This window comes from Dendrobates tinctorius, unplaced genomic scaffold (assembly GCF_039654945.1).
Source record: "Dendrobates tinctorius isolate UK_male_01 unplaced genomic scaffold, ASM3965494v1 ptg000043l, whole genome shotgun sequence".
NCBI classification, from domain to species: Eukaryota; Metazoa; Chordata; class Amphibia; order Anura; family Dendrobatidae; genus Dendrobates; species Dendrobates tinctorius.
The window spans coordinates 2,021,762-2,043,323 of record NW_027361711.1 but is presented as its reverse complement, the minus strand read 5'-3'; the positions used below and the strand labels follow the sequence as shown (position 1 = coordinate 2,043,323).

The 21,562-nt window shown below is 42.9% G+C and overlaps 1 protein-coding gene across 2 annotated transcripts in view; it reads right to left on the bottom strand.

The window, feature by feature from the left end:
* NT5DC3 (5'-nucleotidase domain containing 3) overlaps positions 1 to 21,562 on the bottom strand; it is a 96,726-nt gene that overhangs the window by 62,015 nt on the left and 13,149 nt on the right. For both annotated transcript variants that reach the window (XM_073575157.1, XM_073575158.1), the window contains exon 2: positions 16,090 to 16,274. In XM_073575157.1, coding sequence (XP_073431258.1) covers positions 16,090 to 16,274 — 185 coding nt within the window. The remainder of the gene's footprint in view (positions 1 to 16,089; positions 16,275 to 21,562) is intronic.

Sequence of the window (21,562 nt, the reverse complement as noted above, 5' to 3'; positions counted from 1 at the left end):
CCAAAGCACAGATTTCCACTGGTCTAATGTCCATTCTTGGTGTTCTTTAGCCCAAACAAGTCTCTTCTGCTTGTTGCCTGTCCTTAGCAGTGGTTTCCTAGCAGCTATTTTACCATGAAGGCCTGCTGCACAAAGTCTCCTTTTAACAGTTGTTGCAGAGATGTGTCTTTTGCTAGAACTCTGTGTGGCATTGACCTGGTCTCTAATCTGAGCTGCTGTTAACCTGCGATTTCTGAGGCTAGTGACTTGGATGAACTTATCCTCCGCAGCAGAGGTGACTCTTGGTCTTGCTATTCCTGGGGCGGTCCTCATGTGAACCAGTTTCTTTGTAGTGCTTGATGGTTTTTGCCACTGCACTTGGGGACACTTTCAAAGTTTTCCTAATTTTTCGGACTGACTGACATTCTTTTCTTAAAGTAATGATGGCCACTCGTTTTTCTTTACTTAGCTGCTTTTTTCTTGCCATAATACAAATTCTAACAGTCTATTCAGTAGGACTATCATCTGTGGATCCACCAGACTTCTGCACCACACAACTGATGGTCCCAACCTCATTTATAAGGCAAGAAATCCCACTTATTAAACCTGACAGGGCACACGTGTGAAGTGAAAAACATTTCCGGTGACTACCTCTTGAAGCTCATCAAGAGAATGCCAAGAGTGTGCAAAGCAGTAATCAAAGCAAAAGGTGGCTACTTTGAAGAACCTAGAATATAAGACACAGTATTTTCAGTTGTTTCACACTTTTTTGTTAATTATGTAATTCCACATGTGTTAATTCATAGTTTTGATGCCTTCAGAGTGAATCTACAATTTTCATAGTCATGGAAATAAAGAAAACTCTTTGAGAAGGTGTGTCCAAACTTTTGGTCTGTACTATATATCCTCAGGCTACATTCACACCATGGGCGTAGACAGGATCAAACCTGGGGGGGGGGCAGAGCCTCATATTGTTACGCAGAAACTCAAACTGCACACCTCAGCTGCTGCAGAACCTCATACTGCACACCCCTACACTTGAAAATAAAGCCTGCACCTTAAGAAGATGTGGTGATGAATGCAGTCTATTTATTCCAACTATCAAATGAAGTTGATGTGTTACTGGGTGTCCTTTTGGGCAGCTATGAGGTGTACCTGACAGGTGCAAAAAAAAAAAAAAAAAAAAAAAAGGAGTGTTAGTCTGTGTGCTACCCAGCTTTCATTCTTTTTGGTACAGATAAGATATGATATGGATAGACAGATATGGATAAATGGATAGGGCAGATTTCTAATCTGCTTTGAACATTATCTATGAGCTCAAAAACCTTTCAGGTGATGCGGTTTTTTAAAAAGCTGATCTGCTTTTGCAGCTGAAAAACGTATCCTCAAAAAACGCAGGAAAAACACTGTGTGCGAATGTAGCCTTAGATCAGGAATAGAACAGCCATTTACAGTCATATGTTAAAGTTTGTGCACCCCTATTAATGTTAACCTTTTTTCTTTATAACAATTTTGGTTTTTGCAACAGCTATTTCAGTTTCATTTATCTAATAACTGATGGACTCAGTTATATTTCTGGATTCAAATGAGGTTTATTGTACTAACAGAAAGTGTGCAATCTGCATTTAAACAAAATTTGACCGGTGCAAAAGTATGGGCACACATATCATTTTCTTGATTTGAACACTCCTAACTACTTTTTACTGACTTCCTGAAGCACTAAATTGGTTTTGTAACCTCATTGAGCTTTGAACTTAATAGCCAGGTGTATCAAATCATGAGAAAAGGTATTTAAGGTGGCCACTTGCAAGTAGTTCTCCTATTTGATTCTCCTATGAAGAGTGGCATCATGGGCTCCTCAAAACAACTCTCAAATGATCTGAAAATAAAGATTATTCAACATAGCTTTTCAGGGGAAGGATACAAAAAGTTGTCTCAGAGATTTAACCTGTCAGTTTCCACTGTGAGGAACATAGTAAGGAAATGGAAGAACACAGGCACAGTTCTTGTTAAGCCCAGAAGTGGCAGGCCAAGAAAAATATCAGAAAGGCAGAGAAGAAGAATGGTGAGAACAGTCAAGGACAATCCACAGACCACCTCCAAAGACCTGCAGCATCATCTTGCTGCAGAAGGTGTCACTGTGCATCGGTCAACAATACAGCGCACTTTGCACAAGGAGAAGCTGTAATGGGAGAGTGATGCGAAAGAAGCCATTTCTGCAAGCACGCCACAAACAGAGTCGCCTGAGGTATGCAAAAGCACATTTGGACAAGCCAGTTACATTTTGGAAGGTCCTGTGGACTGATGAAACAAAGATTGAGTTGTTTGGTCATACAAAAAGGCGTTATGCATGGAGGCTAAAAAACACAGCATTCCAAAAAAAACACTTGCTACCCAAAGTAAAATTTGGTGAAGGTTCCATCATGCTTTGGGGCTGTGTGGCCAATGCCGGCACCGGGAATCTTGTTAAAGTTGAGGGTCGCATGGATTCAACTCAGTATCAGCAGATTCTTGACAATAATGTGCAAGAATCAGTGACGAAGTTGAAGTTACGCAGGGGATGGATATTTCAGCAAGACAATGATCCAAAACACCGCTCCAAATCTACTCAGGCATTCATGCAGAGGAACAACTAGAATGTTCTGGAATGGCCATCCCAGTCCCCAGACCTGAATATCATTGAACATCTGTGGGATGATTTGAAGCGGGCAGTCCATGCTCGGCGACCATCAAACTTAACTGAACTGGAATTGTTTTGTAATCAGGAATGGTCACAAATACCTTCATCCAGGATCCAGGAACTCACTAATAGCTACAGGAAGCGACTAGAGGCCATTATTTTTGCAAGAGGAGGATCTACGAAATATTAATGTCACTTTTATGTTGAGGTGCCCATACTTTTGCACCGCTCAAATTTTGTTTAAATGCAGATAGCACATTTTCTGTTAGTACAATAAACCTCATTTGAATCCAGAAATATAACTGAGTCCATCAGTTATTAGATATATGAAACTGAAATAGCTGTTGCAAAAACCAAAATTGTTATAAAGAAAAAAGGTTAACATTAATAGGGGTGCCCAAACTTTAACATATGACTGTATATGACATTTCATAACTTTCCCAAATTCCTATGAAAAAATATTCAGCATATTCTGCATTGAGTTACTGTACCCAATTTATAATATATTTTAGGAGTCGGTCCATTTTATACCGACTCCACCAAAATGACCACCGACTGACTCCGACTCCACTGCCCTGGTGCACACGACAATTATTTTACCCCTTCACGACCAACAATGGTAAAGAACTTCAGTGCTTGCAGGGCCTTGTGCAGCAGTGACATTTCTCTACAGTTGGTGGTCTTGTAGAGCTCATGACCCCCAGAGTCCTACAAGAGCCAGGATTTCAGTACAGAACGCTAGTTCAGATAGGCGACATCATTAGAACCACATTGGCTCAGGTTCCAGTGTTAACTCAGTCTGATTTTAAGATTGTAAGAGGGAGAGGGCTCACAGGAGAGTGGAGAGTTATCGTGGCAGTGGTAGGTCACATGACAACTTATGGATCTGCCAGCTACAATGGCCCATTAGACTCTACTTCTGGCTGGATCTAACAGGCCACCTTCCAGTGTAAGCTATAAAGTCTCATGTGTTGCAATCCATGAGACCAGTGATCAGAGAAATAAAAGTGGAAGTCTCAGAGAACAAAGTGGGTGAAGGAAGTAAAAAACAAAACAAAAAAACCTCACACTGTGGAACAAAACGTGATCAAAAAGACTAATGTAAAAAAAAAAAAAAAAAAATGGTATCCCTGAAAACGTTATCTTGTCCTGCAAAGAACAAGCCAACATACAGCTCCATCAGCAAAGAAATTTAAAAAGCTATCGCTCTCAGAATAAAGTGATGCAAAATAAATTCTTTCTATAAAATGGTGTGTAAAGTCAGCAAAAAAAATGAAGTATAAAATAAATGTATGATGCAAATGTGGAATCGCTAACGAACACCGACGTCTCAATGAGGGCTTAGGATGCAGAAAGCTGCAGTGCTAGCTTGACATCTGTCAGGACTATACAACCCCTGTAATTTTTTGATTAGGACACTTATCTGTGTAGAATGGACTAGTTCTTGTTGTCTATCCACAGTTTGACAACCTCAGATTCCATTTTCTTTCCTAATTTGATGATCGTTACTATGCAGCATATGAAATGACCATCAGTGGTTTCTGAGGAAAGTCATAACAAACCAGAAACACTTCATACATTGCCTTAATCTCATGCGTAAGATATCTGACAGTTACCAAATCCACAATAAATCCATCCGTAAAAGAACGCAGCACCTCATTTTAAAATAATCACTCCTGGGCTGTTTTGACAAAAATAATTCCAGTCCTAGTGCAATATGCTAGTTCTAACGAAGGATCTGCCAACTGGACTGAAGGTCCATGGGTGAAGAAATAAGAAAAAAAAATTAAAATACGGTAATAAGTTTTTGCAGAAAGCACTAGTTTTTGTCTGGTTAACAAACACTGCTAGTCTCAATTGGGAAAATGGCACATAGCTGATGTGTGTGGCACATTGGAGCTGCTAATGTGACTGACCAGTAAAGTAACATGATTATCTTTAAACCCTTTGGCCCCGATTCATCAAGATTAACAATATTCTGTCTGGTCTTGAGGGGAGTGTAGGAGTCATACCACTATGCACTCCTTGTTATGCAAGTTGGCAGCTCACGAGTCTGCGGAGTTGCACCCATCTGTGGGTCAGTTTAAGGCCGGGGTCAGACTTGTGAGAAACTCGCACGTCAATACCCGGCACTGCCGCCAGCACTCGGGACCGGAGCGCTCAGCTGCAAAGAAATACATGAAGCCGCACACTCCAGTCCCGGCGGCAGTGCCGGGTATAGAGACACGAGATTCGTGCGAGTTTCTCGCAAGTGTGACCCCGGCCTAACTAAACTTTCAGCGTGCTTTTACTCCATATTTTTCAAGCACTTTTATTGCCTACATATCGATGTGGGGGGAGGTCCATGTTCTCCCCACGCCTGCTCAGTAGAACGCTGAAAAGTAGGAACAGATCCATCCTGAGCACACACATATTCAATAGAAAGCCTATCCTCTTTACCTTTCCTCAAGAAGGAGCAACGTGCTTTTGTGTGCTGAGCTACACAATGGTCAGAGTAGAATGTGCAGGGCGGGGAGTTGTAAGGACACACTCCCATGATGTGCAGGTAATGAAAGTGCCTGCTGCTGAACACCCCTCAAGTGGGGGGTCCCAGCAGTCAAACCCCAAAGTTAAATTAAATGATCTAGTGGCAAACATAGGACAAACGTGTCCTTTACTATGTAAAGGATGATTATTATTGCTATTTAAGGTACACACTTGTCTGCACAAACAATATAAGAAAAAAAAAAAAAAAAAAAGTTTTGCCTGCAGCAGATCTACCAGTTCTCTGAGGACCGAGCTCTACACAAACCCATGAAAGCAGCTGATTTTCTGCCCATGTGCCGTGTACACAGAAAGTGACCAGTAGTGGGAACGGATTTATCCAGAGATCATGAATATGGCAGCAGGTTTACTAGTTCTCAAATGATATTCTGCTACTGATAAAACAGTGGTTTTATCAAACCGCAGCAAGCAGTCCAGTAAAGGCCCCGTCTCACATAACGAGATCGTTAGCGAGATCGCTGAAACGTCACAGGTTTTGTGGCGCAACAGCGACCTGGCTACGTGTGACACATAGCGGCGACCAGCCCCCCGCTGGATATCGCTGATCGTGCTTGAATGTCCTGGGCCATTTTTTCATTGTCGGCGTCCCGCTGGCCAGCATGCATCGCTGTGTTTGACGCTGACGAGCGACCTCGTTGGTGACGCAGAACTCATGGACGCAGACGGGAGTCGTCAGAATAGCTGCTGTGTGACAAGGTCCCAACGACCGCTGAAGTCATTATACGGATTGCCGGTGCGTCGTTGAAGAGATCTGCCTGTTTGGCAGCTTACTAGTGACCGCGTAGCGACGCACCAGCGATCCTTACAGGTCGTATCGTTGTCGGGATCGCTGGAGCGTCGCTATGTGAAACGGGACCCTAAGAGACACTGATTAAATCAGGGTCCCTGTCACTACATTATGCTGCCCTCAGATTAGATGGCAAAAACCTGGTGACAAATTCCCTTTAACTATTTTTTTTTTTCAAGCCAAGTATCTGGGAAACTATGATGAAGTCTCTTCAAACCATAAAAACCACACAACACAGACAATCTCAGCATGCATTTATGAGCAGGACCTGCTGTTTAGAAATCATGTGAAGTACAGATCTCAAAACGATATAGGACTGGAGTGCTGCGAAAGCACGGCCTACTTCACACATTCCCAGACTGCACACCAGGAACCCATTGTCTAGACGGGGTATTATTTTACCTAAAACACAGCTCTCAGTTATGTAGAAATGCCAAGATCATTAAATTCAGTAGATGTGCCTTTACAAGTTTTAAGACACCCCTAGTTTTAGGATGGGTTTACAATAGATTTCTTTTTAAACCACAACTTGTCCTTCTTGTGTCTTTGTTGGATTCCAGTTAAGAAAGTTGTGGTACAGCAACGTGGATTTTTGTTCTGCATATAGAGGAAGAGAAGAAGGACTCTATTGCCAACTATTGGAAAGAAACAGTCCTAAACGTTTAATATCAAAGGGGCTTAATATGACTTGGGATCAAAGCCAAACCAGAAACTCCACTTGCAGATGCGTGTCGCGGTGTTTGCTCCTACTTCAGGCAAACCTGAACTGGTTAGCTGAGCGAGAGGACTCTGAAATGGGGAAAGTTTCTCCTTGTAGAGAATGCCAAGGGGACTTAGGGAGAACTACAGGCTATGCAATGCTCCCCTGGGAAATTAAATATGAAAATAGCCTCTATCCCGGATCATGTGGCATTTACTAAGGGACGACATTGCTTAGGTAGACTTTAGGATTGCTCGCTGTGATGGTGGCACTAGAGTCCCCATTATACACTGGAGAGGCCATTCGTTCTACAGGTGAAAACAAGTGCACGTAATGGCAGGCAGTACCTGCACCTGTTAGCGATGCAGTCATATCTATGCAGATGGGCGCGTCAAAACGACGCATCCATATACACCCGCATGTCCTGCGTACCCAATGTTAAAGATAGGTACGCAGGACGCATGCAGAAGTAGGCGGACCTAAACGGAAGAAGTGCGGAAGTGGGCAGAGCTTCAGGGAGGAAGTACGCTGTACTCCGCAGAGCTCCGATACACTAATGCGAACCTAGCCGGAGACTGCACTTTTTTTTGCAATTTCACCACACGGAATTTTTTTTTTCCCGTTTTCGAGTACACAACATGCTAAAACCAGTGATGTCTTTCAAAAGTACAACTCGTCCTGCAAAAAAATAAGCCCTCACATGGCCATATTGACGGAAAAATTAAAAAAAAAAAAAAAAAATAAGAGGCTGGGGTCATTAAGGGGTTAAAACTGATTTAGCTATGTTTCTCAGACTCCTCTTGCAAGGTTCAAAAAATAGAATATAATATATATACACATTAGTGGCATAGCACCTACTGTGTGTGTTGGGGAACACTCGCTTGGCAGCAGATTTACATAGTAAAGCACAGGTTTTTCTTACAAACAGTCCATACAATTTATGAGTCATAAACCACACCGTAAGCCAGGTTGCACGACACCGGCTTAGGGTCCTGTCACATATAGCGACTCCCCAGCCATCCAGACAACGATATGAACTTGTCAGGATCGCTGGTGAGCTGTCAAACAGGCAGCACCAGCAATGACGAGCACGTCACTGTGTACCTTAAGGCTCATTCACACGTCAGTATTTGGTCAGTATTTTGCATCAGTGTTTGTAAGCCAAAACCAGGAATGGAACTTACCAAGAAAAAAATATAACTGAAAAACTGATGTCTGTTCTTTGTTTTGGAGACACTCCTGGTTTTGGCATACAAATACTGATGAAATACTGATCAAAAATACTGATGTGTGAAAGAGGCCTTAGATACCAGCGCGCTGGTGCAGGGAGCTGGTAACCAAGGTAAACATCGGGTTTCTAAGCACTGCGCGGCACTTAGAAACCCGCTGTTTACCTTGGTTACCAGCTCCCTGCACCAGCGCGCTGGTATCTAAGGTACACAGAGGGTTTCTAAGCGCCGCTCGGCGCTTAGAAACCCGCTGTTTACCTTGGATACGAGCTGGGAGCTTGCTGATCGCTGCTCTCTCGCCTGCCACACGCAGCGATGCGTGCTGGCCAGCGGGAGACCAACGATCAAAAAAAGTCTAGGGCATTCGAGCATGATCAGCAATACCCGGCAGGGGGCCGGTCGCTGACAGGTGTCACACAGCGATGATCGCTGTTGCGTCAAAAAACTTGTGACTCAGCAGCGATCTCTCTAGCGAGATCGCGGTGTGTGATGGGGGCTTTACACATAGTCCATTAATTCATCACGTGTGGCTTTACAAAGCATTCACTAGTCACGGCAGACTCTCACCGGGTGACAGCACAGCTCAGTAACAGACCATTGTCAATGCAAAAGGTTCTTTCCCCATACCCGGGGTTACCTCTCAGGAGCTCCTACTCCACAGGCTGACTCCTCGTCAGTCCAAGGTCCTCAACAGGACAGCATTTCTCCGTGTGGGGCCGTCCAAGGCTCTACACACACACACACACACACACACACACACGTGGCTTGTCCGGGTGCTATTCAGGACACTTGTCTAACACCCAGGCCACCAGGTCCAAGGTCTCACCACGTGCTCCAGGAATCCGATCCTACTCCCAGGATCTTCCAACACAGACCTTCCAGGACCTTGCACCCTGAACCATTCAGGTACACACAATCTGTCCATGTGACCAGACCTCAGTCACATTATATGGTTGTAACCACCCCCATGGATGGGCAGTACGTGTGGTTTGTCAATTACCCCCCAGTTCTCTGACTAACCCTATAAGCCACCCTTATAAGGAATACACAAATATTTGTGGAACTATAAGCCCCAGCATAACCATATCATTTTGGCTTACAGTGCAAAGAACCTCTGCGACACATACCGGCCATTTACAATAATGCCAGTCCCTAATTCACCATCATAACTATACCTCCAAGCACATCCTGAAGCGCATACACAGCGCCCCCTAGCTGTAACAGAGGTTACTGCATCACAATATCTAATATATATATATATATATATATATATATATTATATAAAAAAATCAAATTACAGGCTGATCCAACTTCAGTAGAAATGCCTCATGACAAGGAAAAGATGCTCAGTATTGTGTGTGGCCTCCACGTGCCTGTATGACCTCCCTACTGTACAACGCCTGGGCATGCTCCTGATGAGGCGGCAAATGGTCTCCTGAGAGATCTCCTCCCAGACCTGGACTAAAGTATCCGCCAACTCATGGACAGTCTGTGGTGCAACGTAACATTGGTGGATGGAGCGAGACATGATGTCCCAGATGTGCTCAATCGGACTCAGGCCTGGGGAAGGGGCGGGCCAGTCTATAACTTCAATGCATTCATCTTGCAGGAACTGCTGACACACTCCAGCCACATGAGGTCTGGCATTGTCCTGCATTAGGAGGAACCCAGGGCCAACTGCACCAGCATATGGTCTCACAAAGGGTCTGAGGATCTCATTTCGGTACCTACCTAATGGCAGTCAGGCTACCTCTGGCAAGCACATGGAGGGCTGTGCGACCCTCCAAAGAAATGCCACCCACACCATTACTGACCCACTGCTAAACCGGTCATGCTGAAGGATGTTGCAGGCAGATCGCTCTCCACGGTGTCTCCAGACTGTCATGTCTGTCACATGTGCTCAGTGTGAACCGGATTTCATCTGTGAAGAGCACAGGGCGCCAGTGGCGTATTTGCCAATCCTGGTGTTCTTTGGCAAATGCCAAGCGTCCTGCACGGTGTTGGGATGTGAGCACAACCCCCATCTGTGGACGTCGGGCCCACAGACCATTCTCATGGAGTCGGTTTCTAACAGTTGGTGCAGACACATGCACATTTGTGGCCTGCTGGAGGTCATTTTGCAGGGCTCTCGCGGTGCTCCTCCTGTTCCTCCTTGCACAAAGGCGGAGGTAGTGGTCCTGCTGCTGGGTTGTTGTCCTACGGCCCCCTCCACATCTCCTGGCCTGTCTCCTGGTAGCTCCTCCAGCCTCTGGACACTACGCTGACAGACACAGAAAACCTACTTGCCACAGCTCGCATTGATGTGCCAACCTGGATGAGCTGCACTACCTGAGCCACTTGTGTGGGTTGTAGAGTCCGTCTCATGCTACCACAAGTGTGAAAGCACAACCAACATTCAAAAGTGACCAAAACATCAGCCAGAAAGCATTGGTACTGAGATGTGGTCTGTGGTCCCCACCTGCAGAACCACTCCTTTATTGAGGGTGTCTTGATAATTGCCAATAATTTCCATCTGTTGTCTATTCCATTTGCACAGCAGCATGTGAAATTGATTGTCAGTGTTGCTTCCTAAGTGGACAGTTTGATTTCACAGAAGTTTGATTTACTTAGGAGTTATATTGTGTTGATTAAGTGCTCCCTTTATCTTTTGGAGCAATATAATATATATGTTTTTTTAAATTTGGAAAAAGAAACCACACACACACACACACACACACACACTTTAAATAACCTAATATTTCCTTTAATGACTGCCATGAAAGAGTTCTGTCAGAATATCTTTGCCGCGTAATTTGACAGCAATACGATGTAGGGACAGAGACCCCGATTCCAGCAATGTATCACTTAGTTTATTGGGTTCAGTTAGAGAGACGGTTTTCTCTCCTGCAGATGTAGCAGAGCTCAGTAATTGACTCTGTATAACCCTGACCACAGCTTCTGCGTACACTGTACAGTGAGAGCTGCTAATCAGTGCTAGGGGCATGGTTGGACTAGGAAGCATGAGACCAGTTGTCCTGTAGTGACACTCTTGATGAAAAAAAAAAATAACTGATTGTATTGCTTCAAAGAACAGCCATATCTACTGTGCGGCTCTGAAAGTGGAAATATTCTTGACAATACTCCATTTAAATTCTAATAACTGAACCCCTCAAAGTGCTTAAAATCACATTCAAGAAGTTTATTAACCGTTTAGTTGGTTCAATAGAACTGAAGCAATGTGGAAGGAAAAATTAACATTTTAACTTTTGCTAAAAAAAAAAAAAAAAAATTTAAATTAGACCCAAACACTTTTTGTATTTTCCACAAGGGTCACAGGAGAAAATGGAAAACAAAATTTGTTGGCAATTTCTCCTGAGTACACAGATACCCCATATGTTGGGGAATACTACTGTATGGGTGCACGTCAGAGCTCACAAGGGAAGGAAGACAGTTTAACTTTTTGAACACAAAATTGTCTGGAATCTAAAACATATGCCATGTCACATTTGGAGACCCCCTGATGTGCCTAAACAATGGAAACCCCACCACAAGTGACCCCATTTTGGAAACCACACCACACTGATTTTATCCAGGGGTATAGTGAGCATTTTGAACCCACAGGTGTGAAACAGAACTTGATAACATTAGGTCATCATATTGAACACGTCGTCATTAAAGTTGAGCGCAAGTGCTGGCTACTGCAGTTTGCATCGGGTGCTCCGACATGCATCAAATATCGCGAGTGCTCAAGTCCCTGCCCCGCATGTTTTGCGGCTGACTCAGAAAAAACCCATGCAAAACTCCATGCATACACGCACACCCGATGCAACACTCAACATGTCATATTGGTTTTTCTAACTCTTGAAAAAACCTCAACAAATGCAAACAAATTTTAACCCCTTTCTGCCATATGACGTACTATCCCGTCCATGTGCCCTGGGACTTAATTCCCAGGGACGGGATAGAACGTCATAGCGATCAGCGGCGCCCACGTGGTGAGCGCCGCTGATCGCAGCCGGGTGTCAGCCGATTATCACAGCTGACACCCAGTACTATGTGTCAGGGGCGGTCACAGACCGCCCCCGACACGTTAACCCCTGGCACACTGATAAAACACAATCGCAGTGTACCGGGGGTTTAGGGAAGAATTGGCAGGGAGGGGGCTCCCTCCGTGCTTCCCCGAGACCCCCACAGCAACGCAATGTGCAGCGCTGCTGCGGGGGTCTCCTTCACTGCAGGTCCCCGGATCCAAAATGGCAGCGGTGACCTTCGGGGGCCTGCAGGGAGCCGGCTTTCTCATGCCTGCAGAGCGCAGGCACGAGGAAGCCTTCTGCACTGCCTGTGACAGATCGCTGATCTGTCACAGTGATCTGTGATGTGACAGATCGGCGATCTGTCACATGACAGTTATGTCCCACCTGGGACATTGTAATAAAGTTAAAAAAAAAAGTGTAAAAATAATTTATAAAAAAAAAAAAAACCCACAATAAAAGTACACATTTGTTATCGCCGCATCCGTAACGACCCGCCCTATAACACTGTCCTACTAGTTAACCCCTTTGTTGAACCCCTTAAAAAATAAAAAACAAAGCAAAAAAATAATGCTTTATCATCATACCGCCGAACAAAAAGTGCAATAACGGGCGATCAAAAAGACTCATATAAACAACCATGGTACCGCTGAAAACGTCATCTTGTCCCGCAAAAAACGAGCCGCCAAACAGCATCATCAGCTAAAAAATAAGCTCGCAGAATAAAGCGATGCAAAAATAATTATTTATATAAAATTGTTTTCATTGCATAAAAGCGCCAAAACATAAAAAACAACATAAATGAGGTATCACTGTAACCGTACTGACCTGAAGAATAAAACTGCCTTATCAATTTTACCGCACGCGGAATGGTGTAAACGCACCCCCCAAAAGAAATTCTTGAAATGCTGGTTTTTGTTCATTCTGCGTAGTAATAACAAAAAAAAAAAAAAGATCGGAATAAAAAGCGATCAAAAAACGTCACGTGCCCGAAAATGGTATCAATAATAACGTCAACTCGTCCCGCAAAAAATAAGACCTCACATGACTTGGTGGGTCAAAATACGGAAAAATTCTAGCTCTCAAAATGTGGTGATGCAAACTATTTATACAATAAAAAGCGTCTTTAGCGTGTGACAGCTGCCAAAAATAAAAACCCGCCATAAATAGTAAATCAAACCCCCGTTATCACCCCCTTAGTTAGGGAAAAATAAAAAAATGTATTTATTTCCATTTTCCCATTAGGGTTAGGGCTGGGATTAGGGTTAGGGGTGTGATGGGGTTAGGGTTGGAGTTAGAATTGGGGGGTTTCCACTGTTTGGGCACATCAGGTGCTCTCCAAATGGAACATGCTGTCTGGTCTCAATTCCAGCCAATTCTGCGTTGAAAAAGTAAAATGGTGCTCCTTCCCTTCCAAGCTCTGCCATGTGCCCAAACAGTGTTTTACCCCCACATATAGGGTATCAGCCTACTCAGGACAAATTGCAAAACAAATTTTGGGGTCCAATTTCTCCCTTAGGAAAATAAAAAATTGGGGGCAAAAATATCATTTTTGTGGAAAAAAAATATGATTTTTTCATTTTCATGCCCGGGCATTATAAATGTCTGTGAAGCACTTGGGGGTTCAAAGTGCTCACCACACATCTAGATAAGTTCCTTGGGGGATCTAGTTTCCAAAATGGGGTCACTTGTGGGGGGGTTTCAACTGTTTAGGCACATCAGAGGCTCTCCAAATGCAACATGACACCCGCAGACCATTCCATCAAAGTCTGCATTCCAAAACGTCACTACTTCCCTTCCGAGCCCCGACGTGTGCCCATACAGTAGTCTTCTCCCACATATGGGGTATCAGCGTACTCAGGACAAATTGGACAACAACTTTTGAGGTCCAATTTCTCCTGTTACCCTTGGGAAAATGAAAAATTGGGGACTAAAAGATCATGTTTGTGGAAAAAATATTACTTTTTTATTTTCTCGCCCGGGCATTACAAACTTCTGTGAAGCCCTTGGGGGTTCAAAGTGCTCAACACACATCTAGATAAGTTCCTTGGGGGGGGGGTCTAGTTTCCAAAATGGTGTCATTTGTGGGGGGTTTCCACTGTTTAGGTATGGCGTCCGATCTGAATTGCAGCCAATTTTGCATTGAAAAAGTCAAACGGCGCTCCTTCCCTTCTGAGCTCTGCCATGCGCCGAAACAGTCGTTCCCCCCCGCATATCAGGTATCAGTGTGCTCAGGACAAATTGCACAATAACTTTTGCAGTCCAATTTTTCCTGTTACCCTTGGTAAAATAAAAAATATTGGACCTGAAGTAATTTTGTGAAAAAGAGGTAAAATGTTCATTTTTGTTTTTTAAACATTCAAAAAATTCCTGTGAATCACCTGAAACTAAACTTCTTGAATGTGGTTTTGAGCACCTTGAGGGGTGCAGTTTTTAGAATGGTGTCACTTTTGGGTATTTTCTATTATATAGACCCCTCAAAGTGACTTCAAATGTGATGTGGTCCGTAAAAATAAAATGGTGTTGCAAAAATGAGAAAATCGCTGGTCAACTTTTAACCCTTATAACTTCCTAACAAAAAAAAAAAAAAATTTTGGTTCCAAAATTGTGCTGCTGTAAAGTAAACATATGTGAAATGTTATTTGTTAAGTTTTTTGAGTGCCACATCTCTGTGATTTAAGGGCATAAAAATTCAAAGTTGGAAAATTGTAAAATTTTCAAAATTTTCGCCAAATTTCCGTTTTTTTCACAAATAAATGCAAGTTATTTGAATGAAACTTTACCACTAACATGTGAAGTACTATATGTCATGAGAAAACAATGTCAGAATCACCGGGATCCATGGAAGCGTTCCAGAGTTATTACCTCATAAAGGGACAGTAGTCAGAATTGTAAAAATTGGCCCGGGCATTAACATGCAAACCACCCTTGGGGGTTAAGGGGTTAAATATGAAAAAAAAATTGAATCCAACTAAGGGGTGACAAAGGGGTGGTGGGGGATTTTATTTTTTTATTTTTATCACTGTAATAGACCCCACCACAGTGATCAATATGAACCAATAGGAAAAATTCCCTATTGTTGCCGAGTACCGTCCGGCAGATCTCGGTGGGCACACTGCACATACCCCCGCCATTTTTTCCACGAACATGACAGAGGGCCGGGGGACGAATCAGAAGCCGGGGATGGCGGAGGAATTGTGGTGTTTGGGGGGGACCCCATTTCTCTCTCCTTTCATATGCTAGATTACATCAGAGAAGAGAGAAATAAAAAAAAAAAAGTCAGATTTAAAATTATTGTAGTTATTCGGTGAATAAAGGAGGAGGAAGAGATCATGTGACGGTGGACCCCAGGTAGCCGAGACCATGGAGAATGTGATGCCGGAGGGGGGGGGGGGAGAACCATAACCTTATTTCTCAGCACCACAGAGGAATAAGTACTGTTAACTGCTGCTGTTAAAAGGCATATTGGCGGTCATTAAGGGGTTAAATAGTTTCCCGTTTGCTTCGTGTCCATGTTCAGGGCCCAGTCCTGCTCAGCCCTTATTCACACTGATGTCACTATGATGCATGCTACGGTTTTAATATGAGAGGGGGGGGACCATCCCGAATTTGGGTGCACCTTGTCATTTGTGGAAAGACTTTTAAATCAAAAACGGCATTTTCCAGCTACTCAAATGTTATTTATATGCACTATTGCTTTTACTTACAGCAGGGGATATAATTATTGATTTTGTTTCTATCTTAGGTTTTGTCTGTGTACTCAAATCATAGTTTCTCACCACATAAGGTTTTGATCAGGTTTTGCAGAAATTGCATAACATAAGGAGGTCTGAAAAATGATGCGGATGTAATGTAGACATATGCAAAATGTTGTTTGTTAAATTTGTGCGATATCTAGTTTAAAGTGCATAAATTATATATTTTTTCTGAAAATTACACATTTTTTGCCAAATTTCAAAATTTCTGGGATATTACGGCATTCCAGTGGTATTACCTCATATAAAACAACGTGTCAGAAACAAAGAAAGTGTGGCTTGGTCACAAAGGGCAAGATTGGCTCCGTCACCAAGACGTTAAGGGCCTCCTATACTCAGCCTAAATACGGTAATAATGGTAATTATTTTTTCTTTTACAGGAGAAAATTCAATGGAAAGACTTACCCTATGCTCGTTAATCAGAAGGTCACGTGCGGTGTTGAAAATCAAAGTGTGAAGGTCTTTTGAGTAGAAGGCTAAAGTATAATCGTAATCAAAGCCATAAATTTCAATGTTCTCTAGGCTCATTTCATTGTTGGAAAATATAGCATTTGGATTCAGCATACTTGCTGAAATAGAAGGGATAATCTCTGCGAAAGAAGAAGGGAGAGGGAAAAAAAAAAAGCTCTGTAAAGATGTGAGTAACAATCTCATGTCATAATTCTAATCCCCAGGAACTGAGGGGCTGTGTGGAGCCCATGAAATACCTACAATTTAGCTGCTGAATACACAACCGTTATCTTAAAAGGGAACCTGACATGTCCTTTGTAGCATGTATACTGTCCCCAGTGCGTTGTTGGTGATGCAATGTGCATTACTAACGTTTTTTTGCTGTTTTTCTTAAGGGCATGTCACACTAAGAGATATCGCTAGCAATATCGCTATAACTAGTGACGTTATAGCGATATTGCTAGCGATATCGCTGTGTGTGATATTTACCTACGACCGGCTCCCCCGCTGGTTATCGCTGATCGCGCGAGAAGCTCCTGGATCATTTCTCGTCGTCAGCTTCCTGTGGCCCTTCCTGCTGTGAAGACGAGCGACACGTGGAGCCGGGCGGGAGGACGCAGGATCGCCTCGTCTGACAGGTAAGTAGCGATCACCGTCCCCAGCGATGTCGCTAGTGAGATCTGCCTGTGTGGCAGCTCACTAGCGACCACTTAGCGATGCACCAGCGATCCTGATCGCGTCATATCGCTGGTCGGGATCGCTGGTACATCGCTAAGTGTGACAGCACCTTTAACATTAAAACTGGGCAGTAACCATGTGCAAAAAGCCCTTTATGTAGATTGTACTTGATCATTTAGTCATAGGGTGTAACTGCACTTACGATCTAACTATATAAAGTGCTTTGTGGACATGATTACTGCGCCATTTTTAAGGAAAAAAAAGTGTTAGTGATGCACATTGCATCACTATCAACGCACTGGGGACACTTTAGAGGTTAAAAATGATGTGACAGGTTCCCTTTAAAAATGTCTGCATGAGCATAAAACATTTAAAATAATTATTATTAATAAATATTATATTTTCCCCTGTCATTTTTACAAAACACCCACACGCATATGTGGTGTAATAACTATCAGCACACTGGAAGTAAAGTCCATTGAAAGAGGATCTGCGCATCTAATCATAATCTACAGCGCAGACATGAGAGACAATATGATAAGTGGGCTCTTTGCTGGGGGGAATCAGTGCGGGAATTTATCTCGTGGAGTGCCAGGGTTGTCTTGTGTAGAAACTCATCATTCATACTGGAGAGGATTACAGCTTTCTGCCGCTATTTAGAATGACAACTTCAGTCCTAGTAATATTCAATCCGGAGTCCATGGTCGCAACTGAGAAGTGTACGGCATCTCTGCAAGCTGAGTCTCGGCATCTCTGAGTCTTGGCTCACACCATGTTTGACCATATAAGAAGCCTCGAAAAACAGACTGACCATACGGAAATGGAAGTCCCGATGGAGTCGTGAGTGTCGAACCTATCGGATTGGAATTTTCCCCCTAGAAACGCTGCATACCAGAAGAATCGCTTTTTCAGGCTTTGTTCACAGCCAGTTGGGTCCCTTTTAAATAGGATCCAATTACAGCGTCCCACTTTATAATCATGTGATGGGATATGTTGCATTCTAACATTGCAAATATTTATAAACATCCAGCTATACCTCAGCATAGGTTGTTTTTTCTTTTTAACATAGTGGAACAGAGCCATATACAGCACTGTACTGAGATCCAACAGTGCAGCAGAAACTCTAGAATAACAGTGTACAGCAGTGATGCCATTGTTGCATATGTATGGAGGGGGAAAGCAATCTCATAGGAAATCTGTTAGTAAGATTCCAATGCAGATCACAGCCTGGACCAGCTCAGTACGATGGACTACTTGCTAGAGATGGGGTGCACCTTACGAAGACTGGAAAGCATGTATTTGGAAGTCGCCTTGCTACACTTGTAAGGAGAGCTTTAAACTAGAACAACATGGGAAGGGAAGCAAAAGACCAGAAAAAGCCATACACCTGACAAATGCTATTGAGAACTCTGCTATTAGAAGTGGAAAGGAAGAACAAAGACAAAAGAATCTAATTAATAAAAATATTGGAGAAAGAGAAACCAATCACAAACTAAAATGTTTCTATACTAATGCACAAAGCATGGGCAACAAACAAGGAGAATTGGAACTACTAACACAGGAAAAGAAATATGATGTCATTGGAATCACTGAAACTTGGTGGGACGATACACATGATTGGAATACAAGACTAGAAGGATACAACTTATTTGCAAGAAACAGACTTGATAAACGAGGAGGGGGTGTTGCATTGTATGTTAGAAACGCGTATATCTGCACAGAGATTGAAGCTTCAGAGACTGGGAGTTCTGTGGAAACTGTTTGGGTAAGAATACAAGGACAGAACAATGGAAAGGACACCATTGTAGGCATTTACTACAGGCCGCCTGTGCAAGCTGAAGATATGGATGAACTCTTTATGCATCAAATGGCCAAGTTCTCCAAAAAATATGACATAGGCTGGTTTCACATTTGCGTTTTTTTGCGCTGGAAAAAAACGCATATGTGCGCATGCGTTTTTTCCCCTATATTTAACATGGGTGCGCATACCTGCGCGCTGGTAAGCGCATGTATGCAATTTTCATGCGCTGCGTTTTTTTGGGGTGTGCGTTTGTATTTTCCAGACGCAGCATGTTGCATTTTTTGGCCCTGCAAAAAAGCGCATGCGCACATATGCGCACGTTTTGCGCTAAAAATGGCCATTATAGCCTATGGATGCGCATATGTGCGCACTGGCATGCTCATGTATGCGTTTTTTTGCACATGCGTTTTTTTTTGTTAACCATGGAATTTAGGGGTTTGGGTTAGAGTTAGGGTTAGTTAAGGGGGTTTAGGGTTAGGGTTAGGGTCAGGGTTAGGGTTGGGGTTTGGGTCAGGGTTAAGTATGGTTTGGTTAAGGGTTAGGGTCAGGGTTAGGGTTAGGGTCAGGGTTAAGTATGGTTTTGTTAAGGGTTAGGGTCAGGGTCAGGGTTAAGTATGGTTTGGTTAAGGGTTAGGGTCAGGGTTAGGGTCAGGGTTAAGTATGGTTTGGTTAAGGGTTAGGGTCAGGGTTAGGGTCAGGGTTAAGTATGGTTTTGTTAAGGGTTAGGGTCAGGGTTAAGTATGGTTTGGTTAAGGGTTAGGGTCAGGGTTAAGGTTAGTTAGGGTTTGGGTTAGGGTTAAGGTTAGTTAGGGTTTGGGTTAAGTATGGTTTGGTTAAGGGTTAGGGTCAGGGTTAGGGTCAGGGTTAGGGTTAGTTAGGGTTTAGGGTTTGGGTTAGGGTTAAGTATGATTTGGTTAAGGGTTAGGGTCAGGGTTAGGGTCAGGGTTAGTTAGGGTTTAGGTTAGGGTTAAGTATGATTTGGTTAAGGGTTAGGGTCAGGGTTAGAGTTAGGGTCAGGGTTAGGGTTAGGGTCAGGGTTAGGAAAGTCATGGTTTGGGTTAGTGTGAGGGGCCACCTAATGTTGGAAAAAAACGCAAACGCGGTAAAAACGCACTAAAAACGCATACAAACGCATAAAAACGCTGCGTTTTTTTCATGCATGCTTATAAAAATGCTTGAAAAAAACGCAGCAGTTGTATGCTTTTGCATGCGTTTTTTCAATGCGTTTTTTTGCGGGAAAAACGCGCTGCAAAAAAAAGCAAGTGTGAAACTAGCCATAGTTGTCATGGGAGATTTCAACTATCCAGACATTTGTTGGGAATCTCTCTCAGGCAAAACTAACAGGTCAAGGAAATTCTTATCCTCTCTTGCTGACAACTTTATCTTCCAAAAGGTAAGGGAGAAAACAAGGGGAACTGCTACCTTGGATCTAATCCTTATAAACAGGGAGGAAATGGTTGAGGAGGTAAAAGTGGCTGGGACCCTAGGAGGTAGCGACCATGCTATTTTAGAATTTTGGATAACTAGAGGCGGAAGACCTGTGAAGACTCAGACATCAAGGTTAGATTTCAGAAAGGCAGATTTTAAAGGATTCAGAAAGAGAATTGGAGGGATCCAATGGCTGGATATCCTTAAAGACAAAAATGTCCAGGAAGGATGGGAAATCTTGAAAAATGAAATTCTCAAAGCACAGTTGTTAACAATTCCGAAAAGAGGGAAGAATAGGAAGCATTTAAGGAAACCAGAATGGATGAACACAGAACTTAAGCACATGCTAAAAAGGAAGAAAAAAATGTTTATAAAATGGAAAGAGGGAGGCATATCTAAAGAAGAATATAATGCTGTCTGCAGAACCTGCAGGGCACAAATCAGATTAGCTAAAGCTGAAAATGAATTGAGGCTTGCAAGAGATGTCAAAAGCAATAATAAAGGATTTTGGGGATATGTCAAAAGTAAAAGAAAAGTCAAAGATGCTATAGGATTTTTACAGGATGAAAATGATGAAATGGTAAGACAGGATGTTGAGAAGGCTGAACTTTTAAATTCCTATTTTGCATCTGTTTTCTCTCAGAAAGGAAATGTAACATCAACTGTTATTCACTGTCCTATTAAGGGAATAGAAGAATCCAGGATATCTATAAACAAAAAGATAGTGAGGAAACACTTAGCTAACCTAAATGAATTCAAGTCTCCAGGTCCAGATGAATTACACCCCAGAGTACTGAAGGAGATAGCAGAAGAAATTTTTGAACCCCTCTCCATAATCTTTGAAAATTCTTGGAGAACAGGAGAAGTGCCAGAAGACTGGAGAAGAGCAAATGTTGTTCCTATCTTCAAAAAGGGGAAGAAGGTGGACCCAGGCAACTATAGGCCGGTGAGTCTGACTTCTATACCAGGAAAGATCTTTGAACAAATTATTAAACAACATGTATGTCAGTACCTGGATAAGAATGAAGTGATTAAACAGAGTCAGCATGGGTTTGTAACTAATAAGTCATGTCAGACTAACTTAATTTCCTTCTATGATGGTATCACTGATTGGGTGGATCAAGGAAATGCTGTAGATATAGTATATCTTGACTTCAGCAAAGCATTTGACAAAGTCTCTCATACAATCCTTATTGAAAAAATGACTAAGTATGGAATGGACAAGGCAACTGTTAGGTGGATTCATAACTGGCTTAGTGATCGGACACAAAGAGTGGTTGTAAATGGCTGCACATCCAGTTGGAAGAATGTCTCAAGTGGGGTACCACAGGGCTCTGTCCTGGGCCCTGTATTGTTCAACATCTTTATCAACGATTTAGATGAAGGAATTGAGGGTAAACTGATTAAATTTGCTGATGACACAAAGCTAGGAGGGATAGCTAATACTAGAGAAGAGAGAGAGAGGATTCAAAAAGATTTAAATAAACTGGAGCAGTGGGCAGCAACTAACAGAATGGTTTT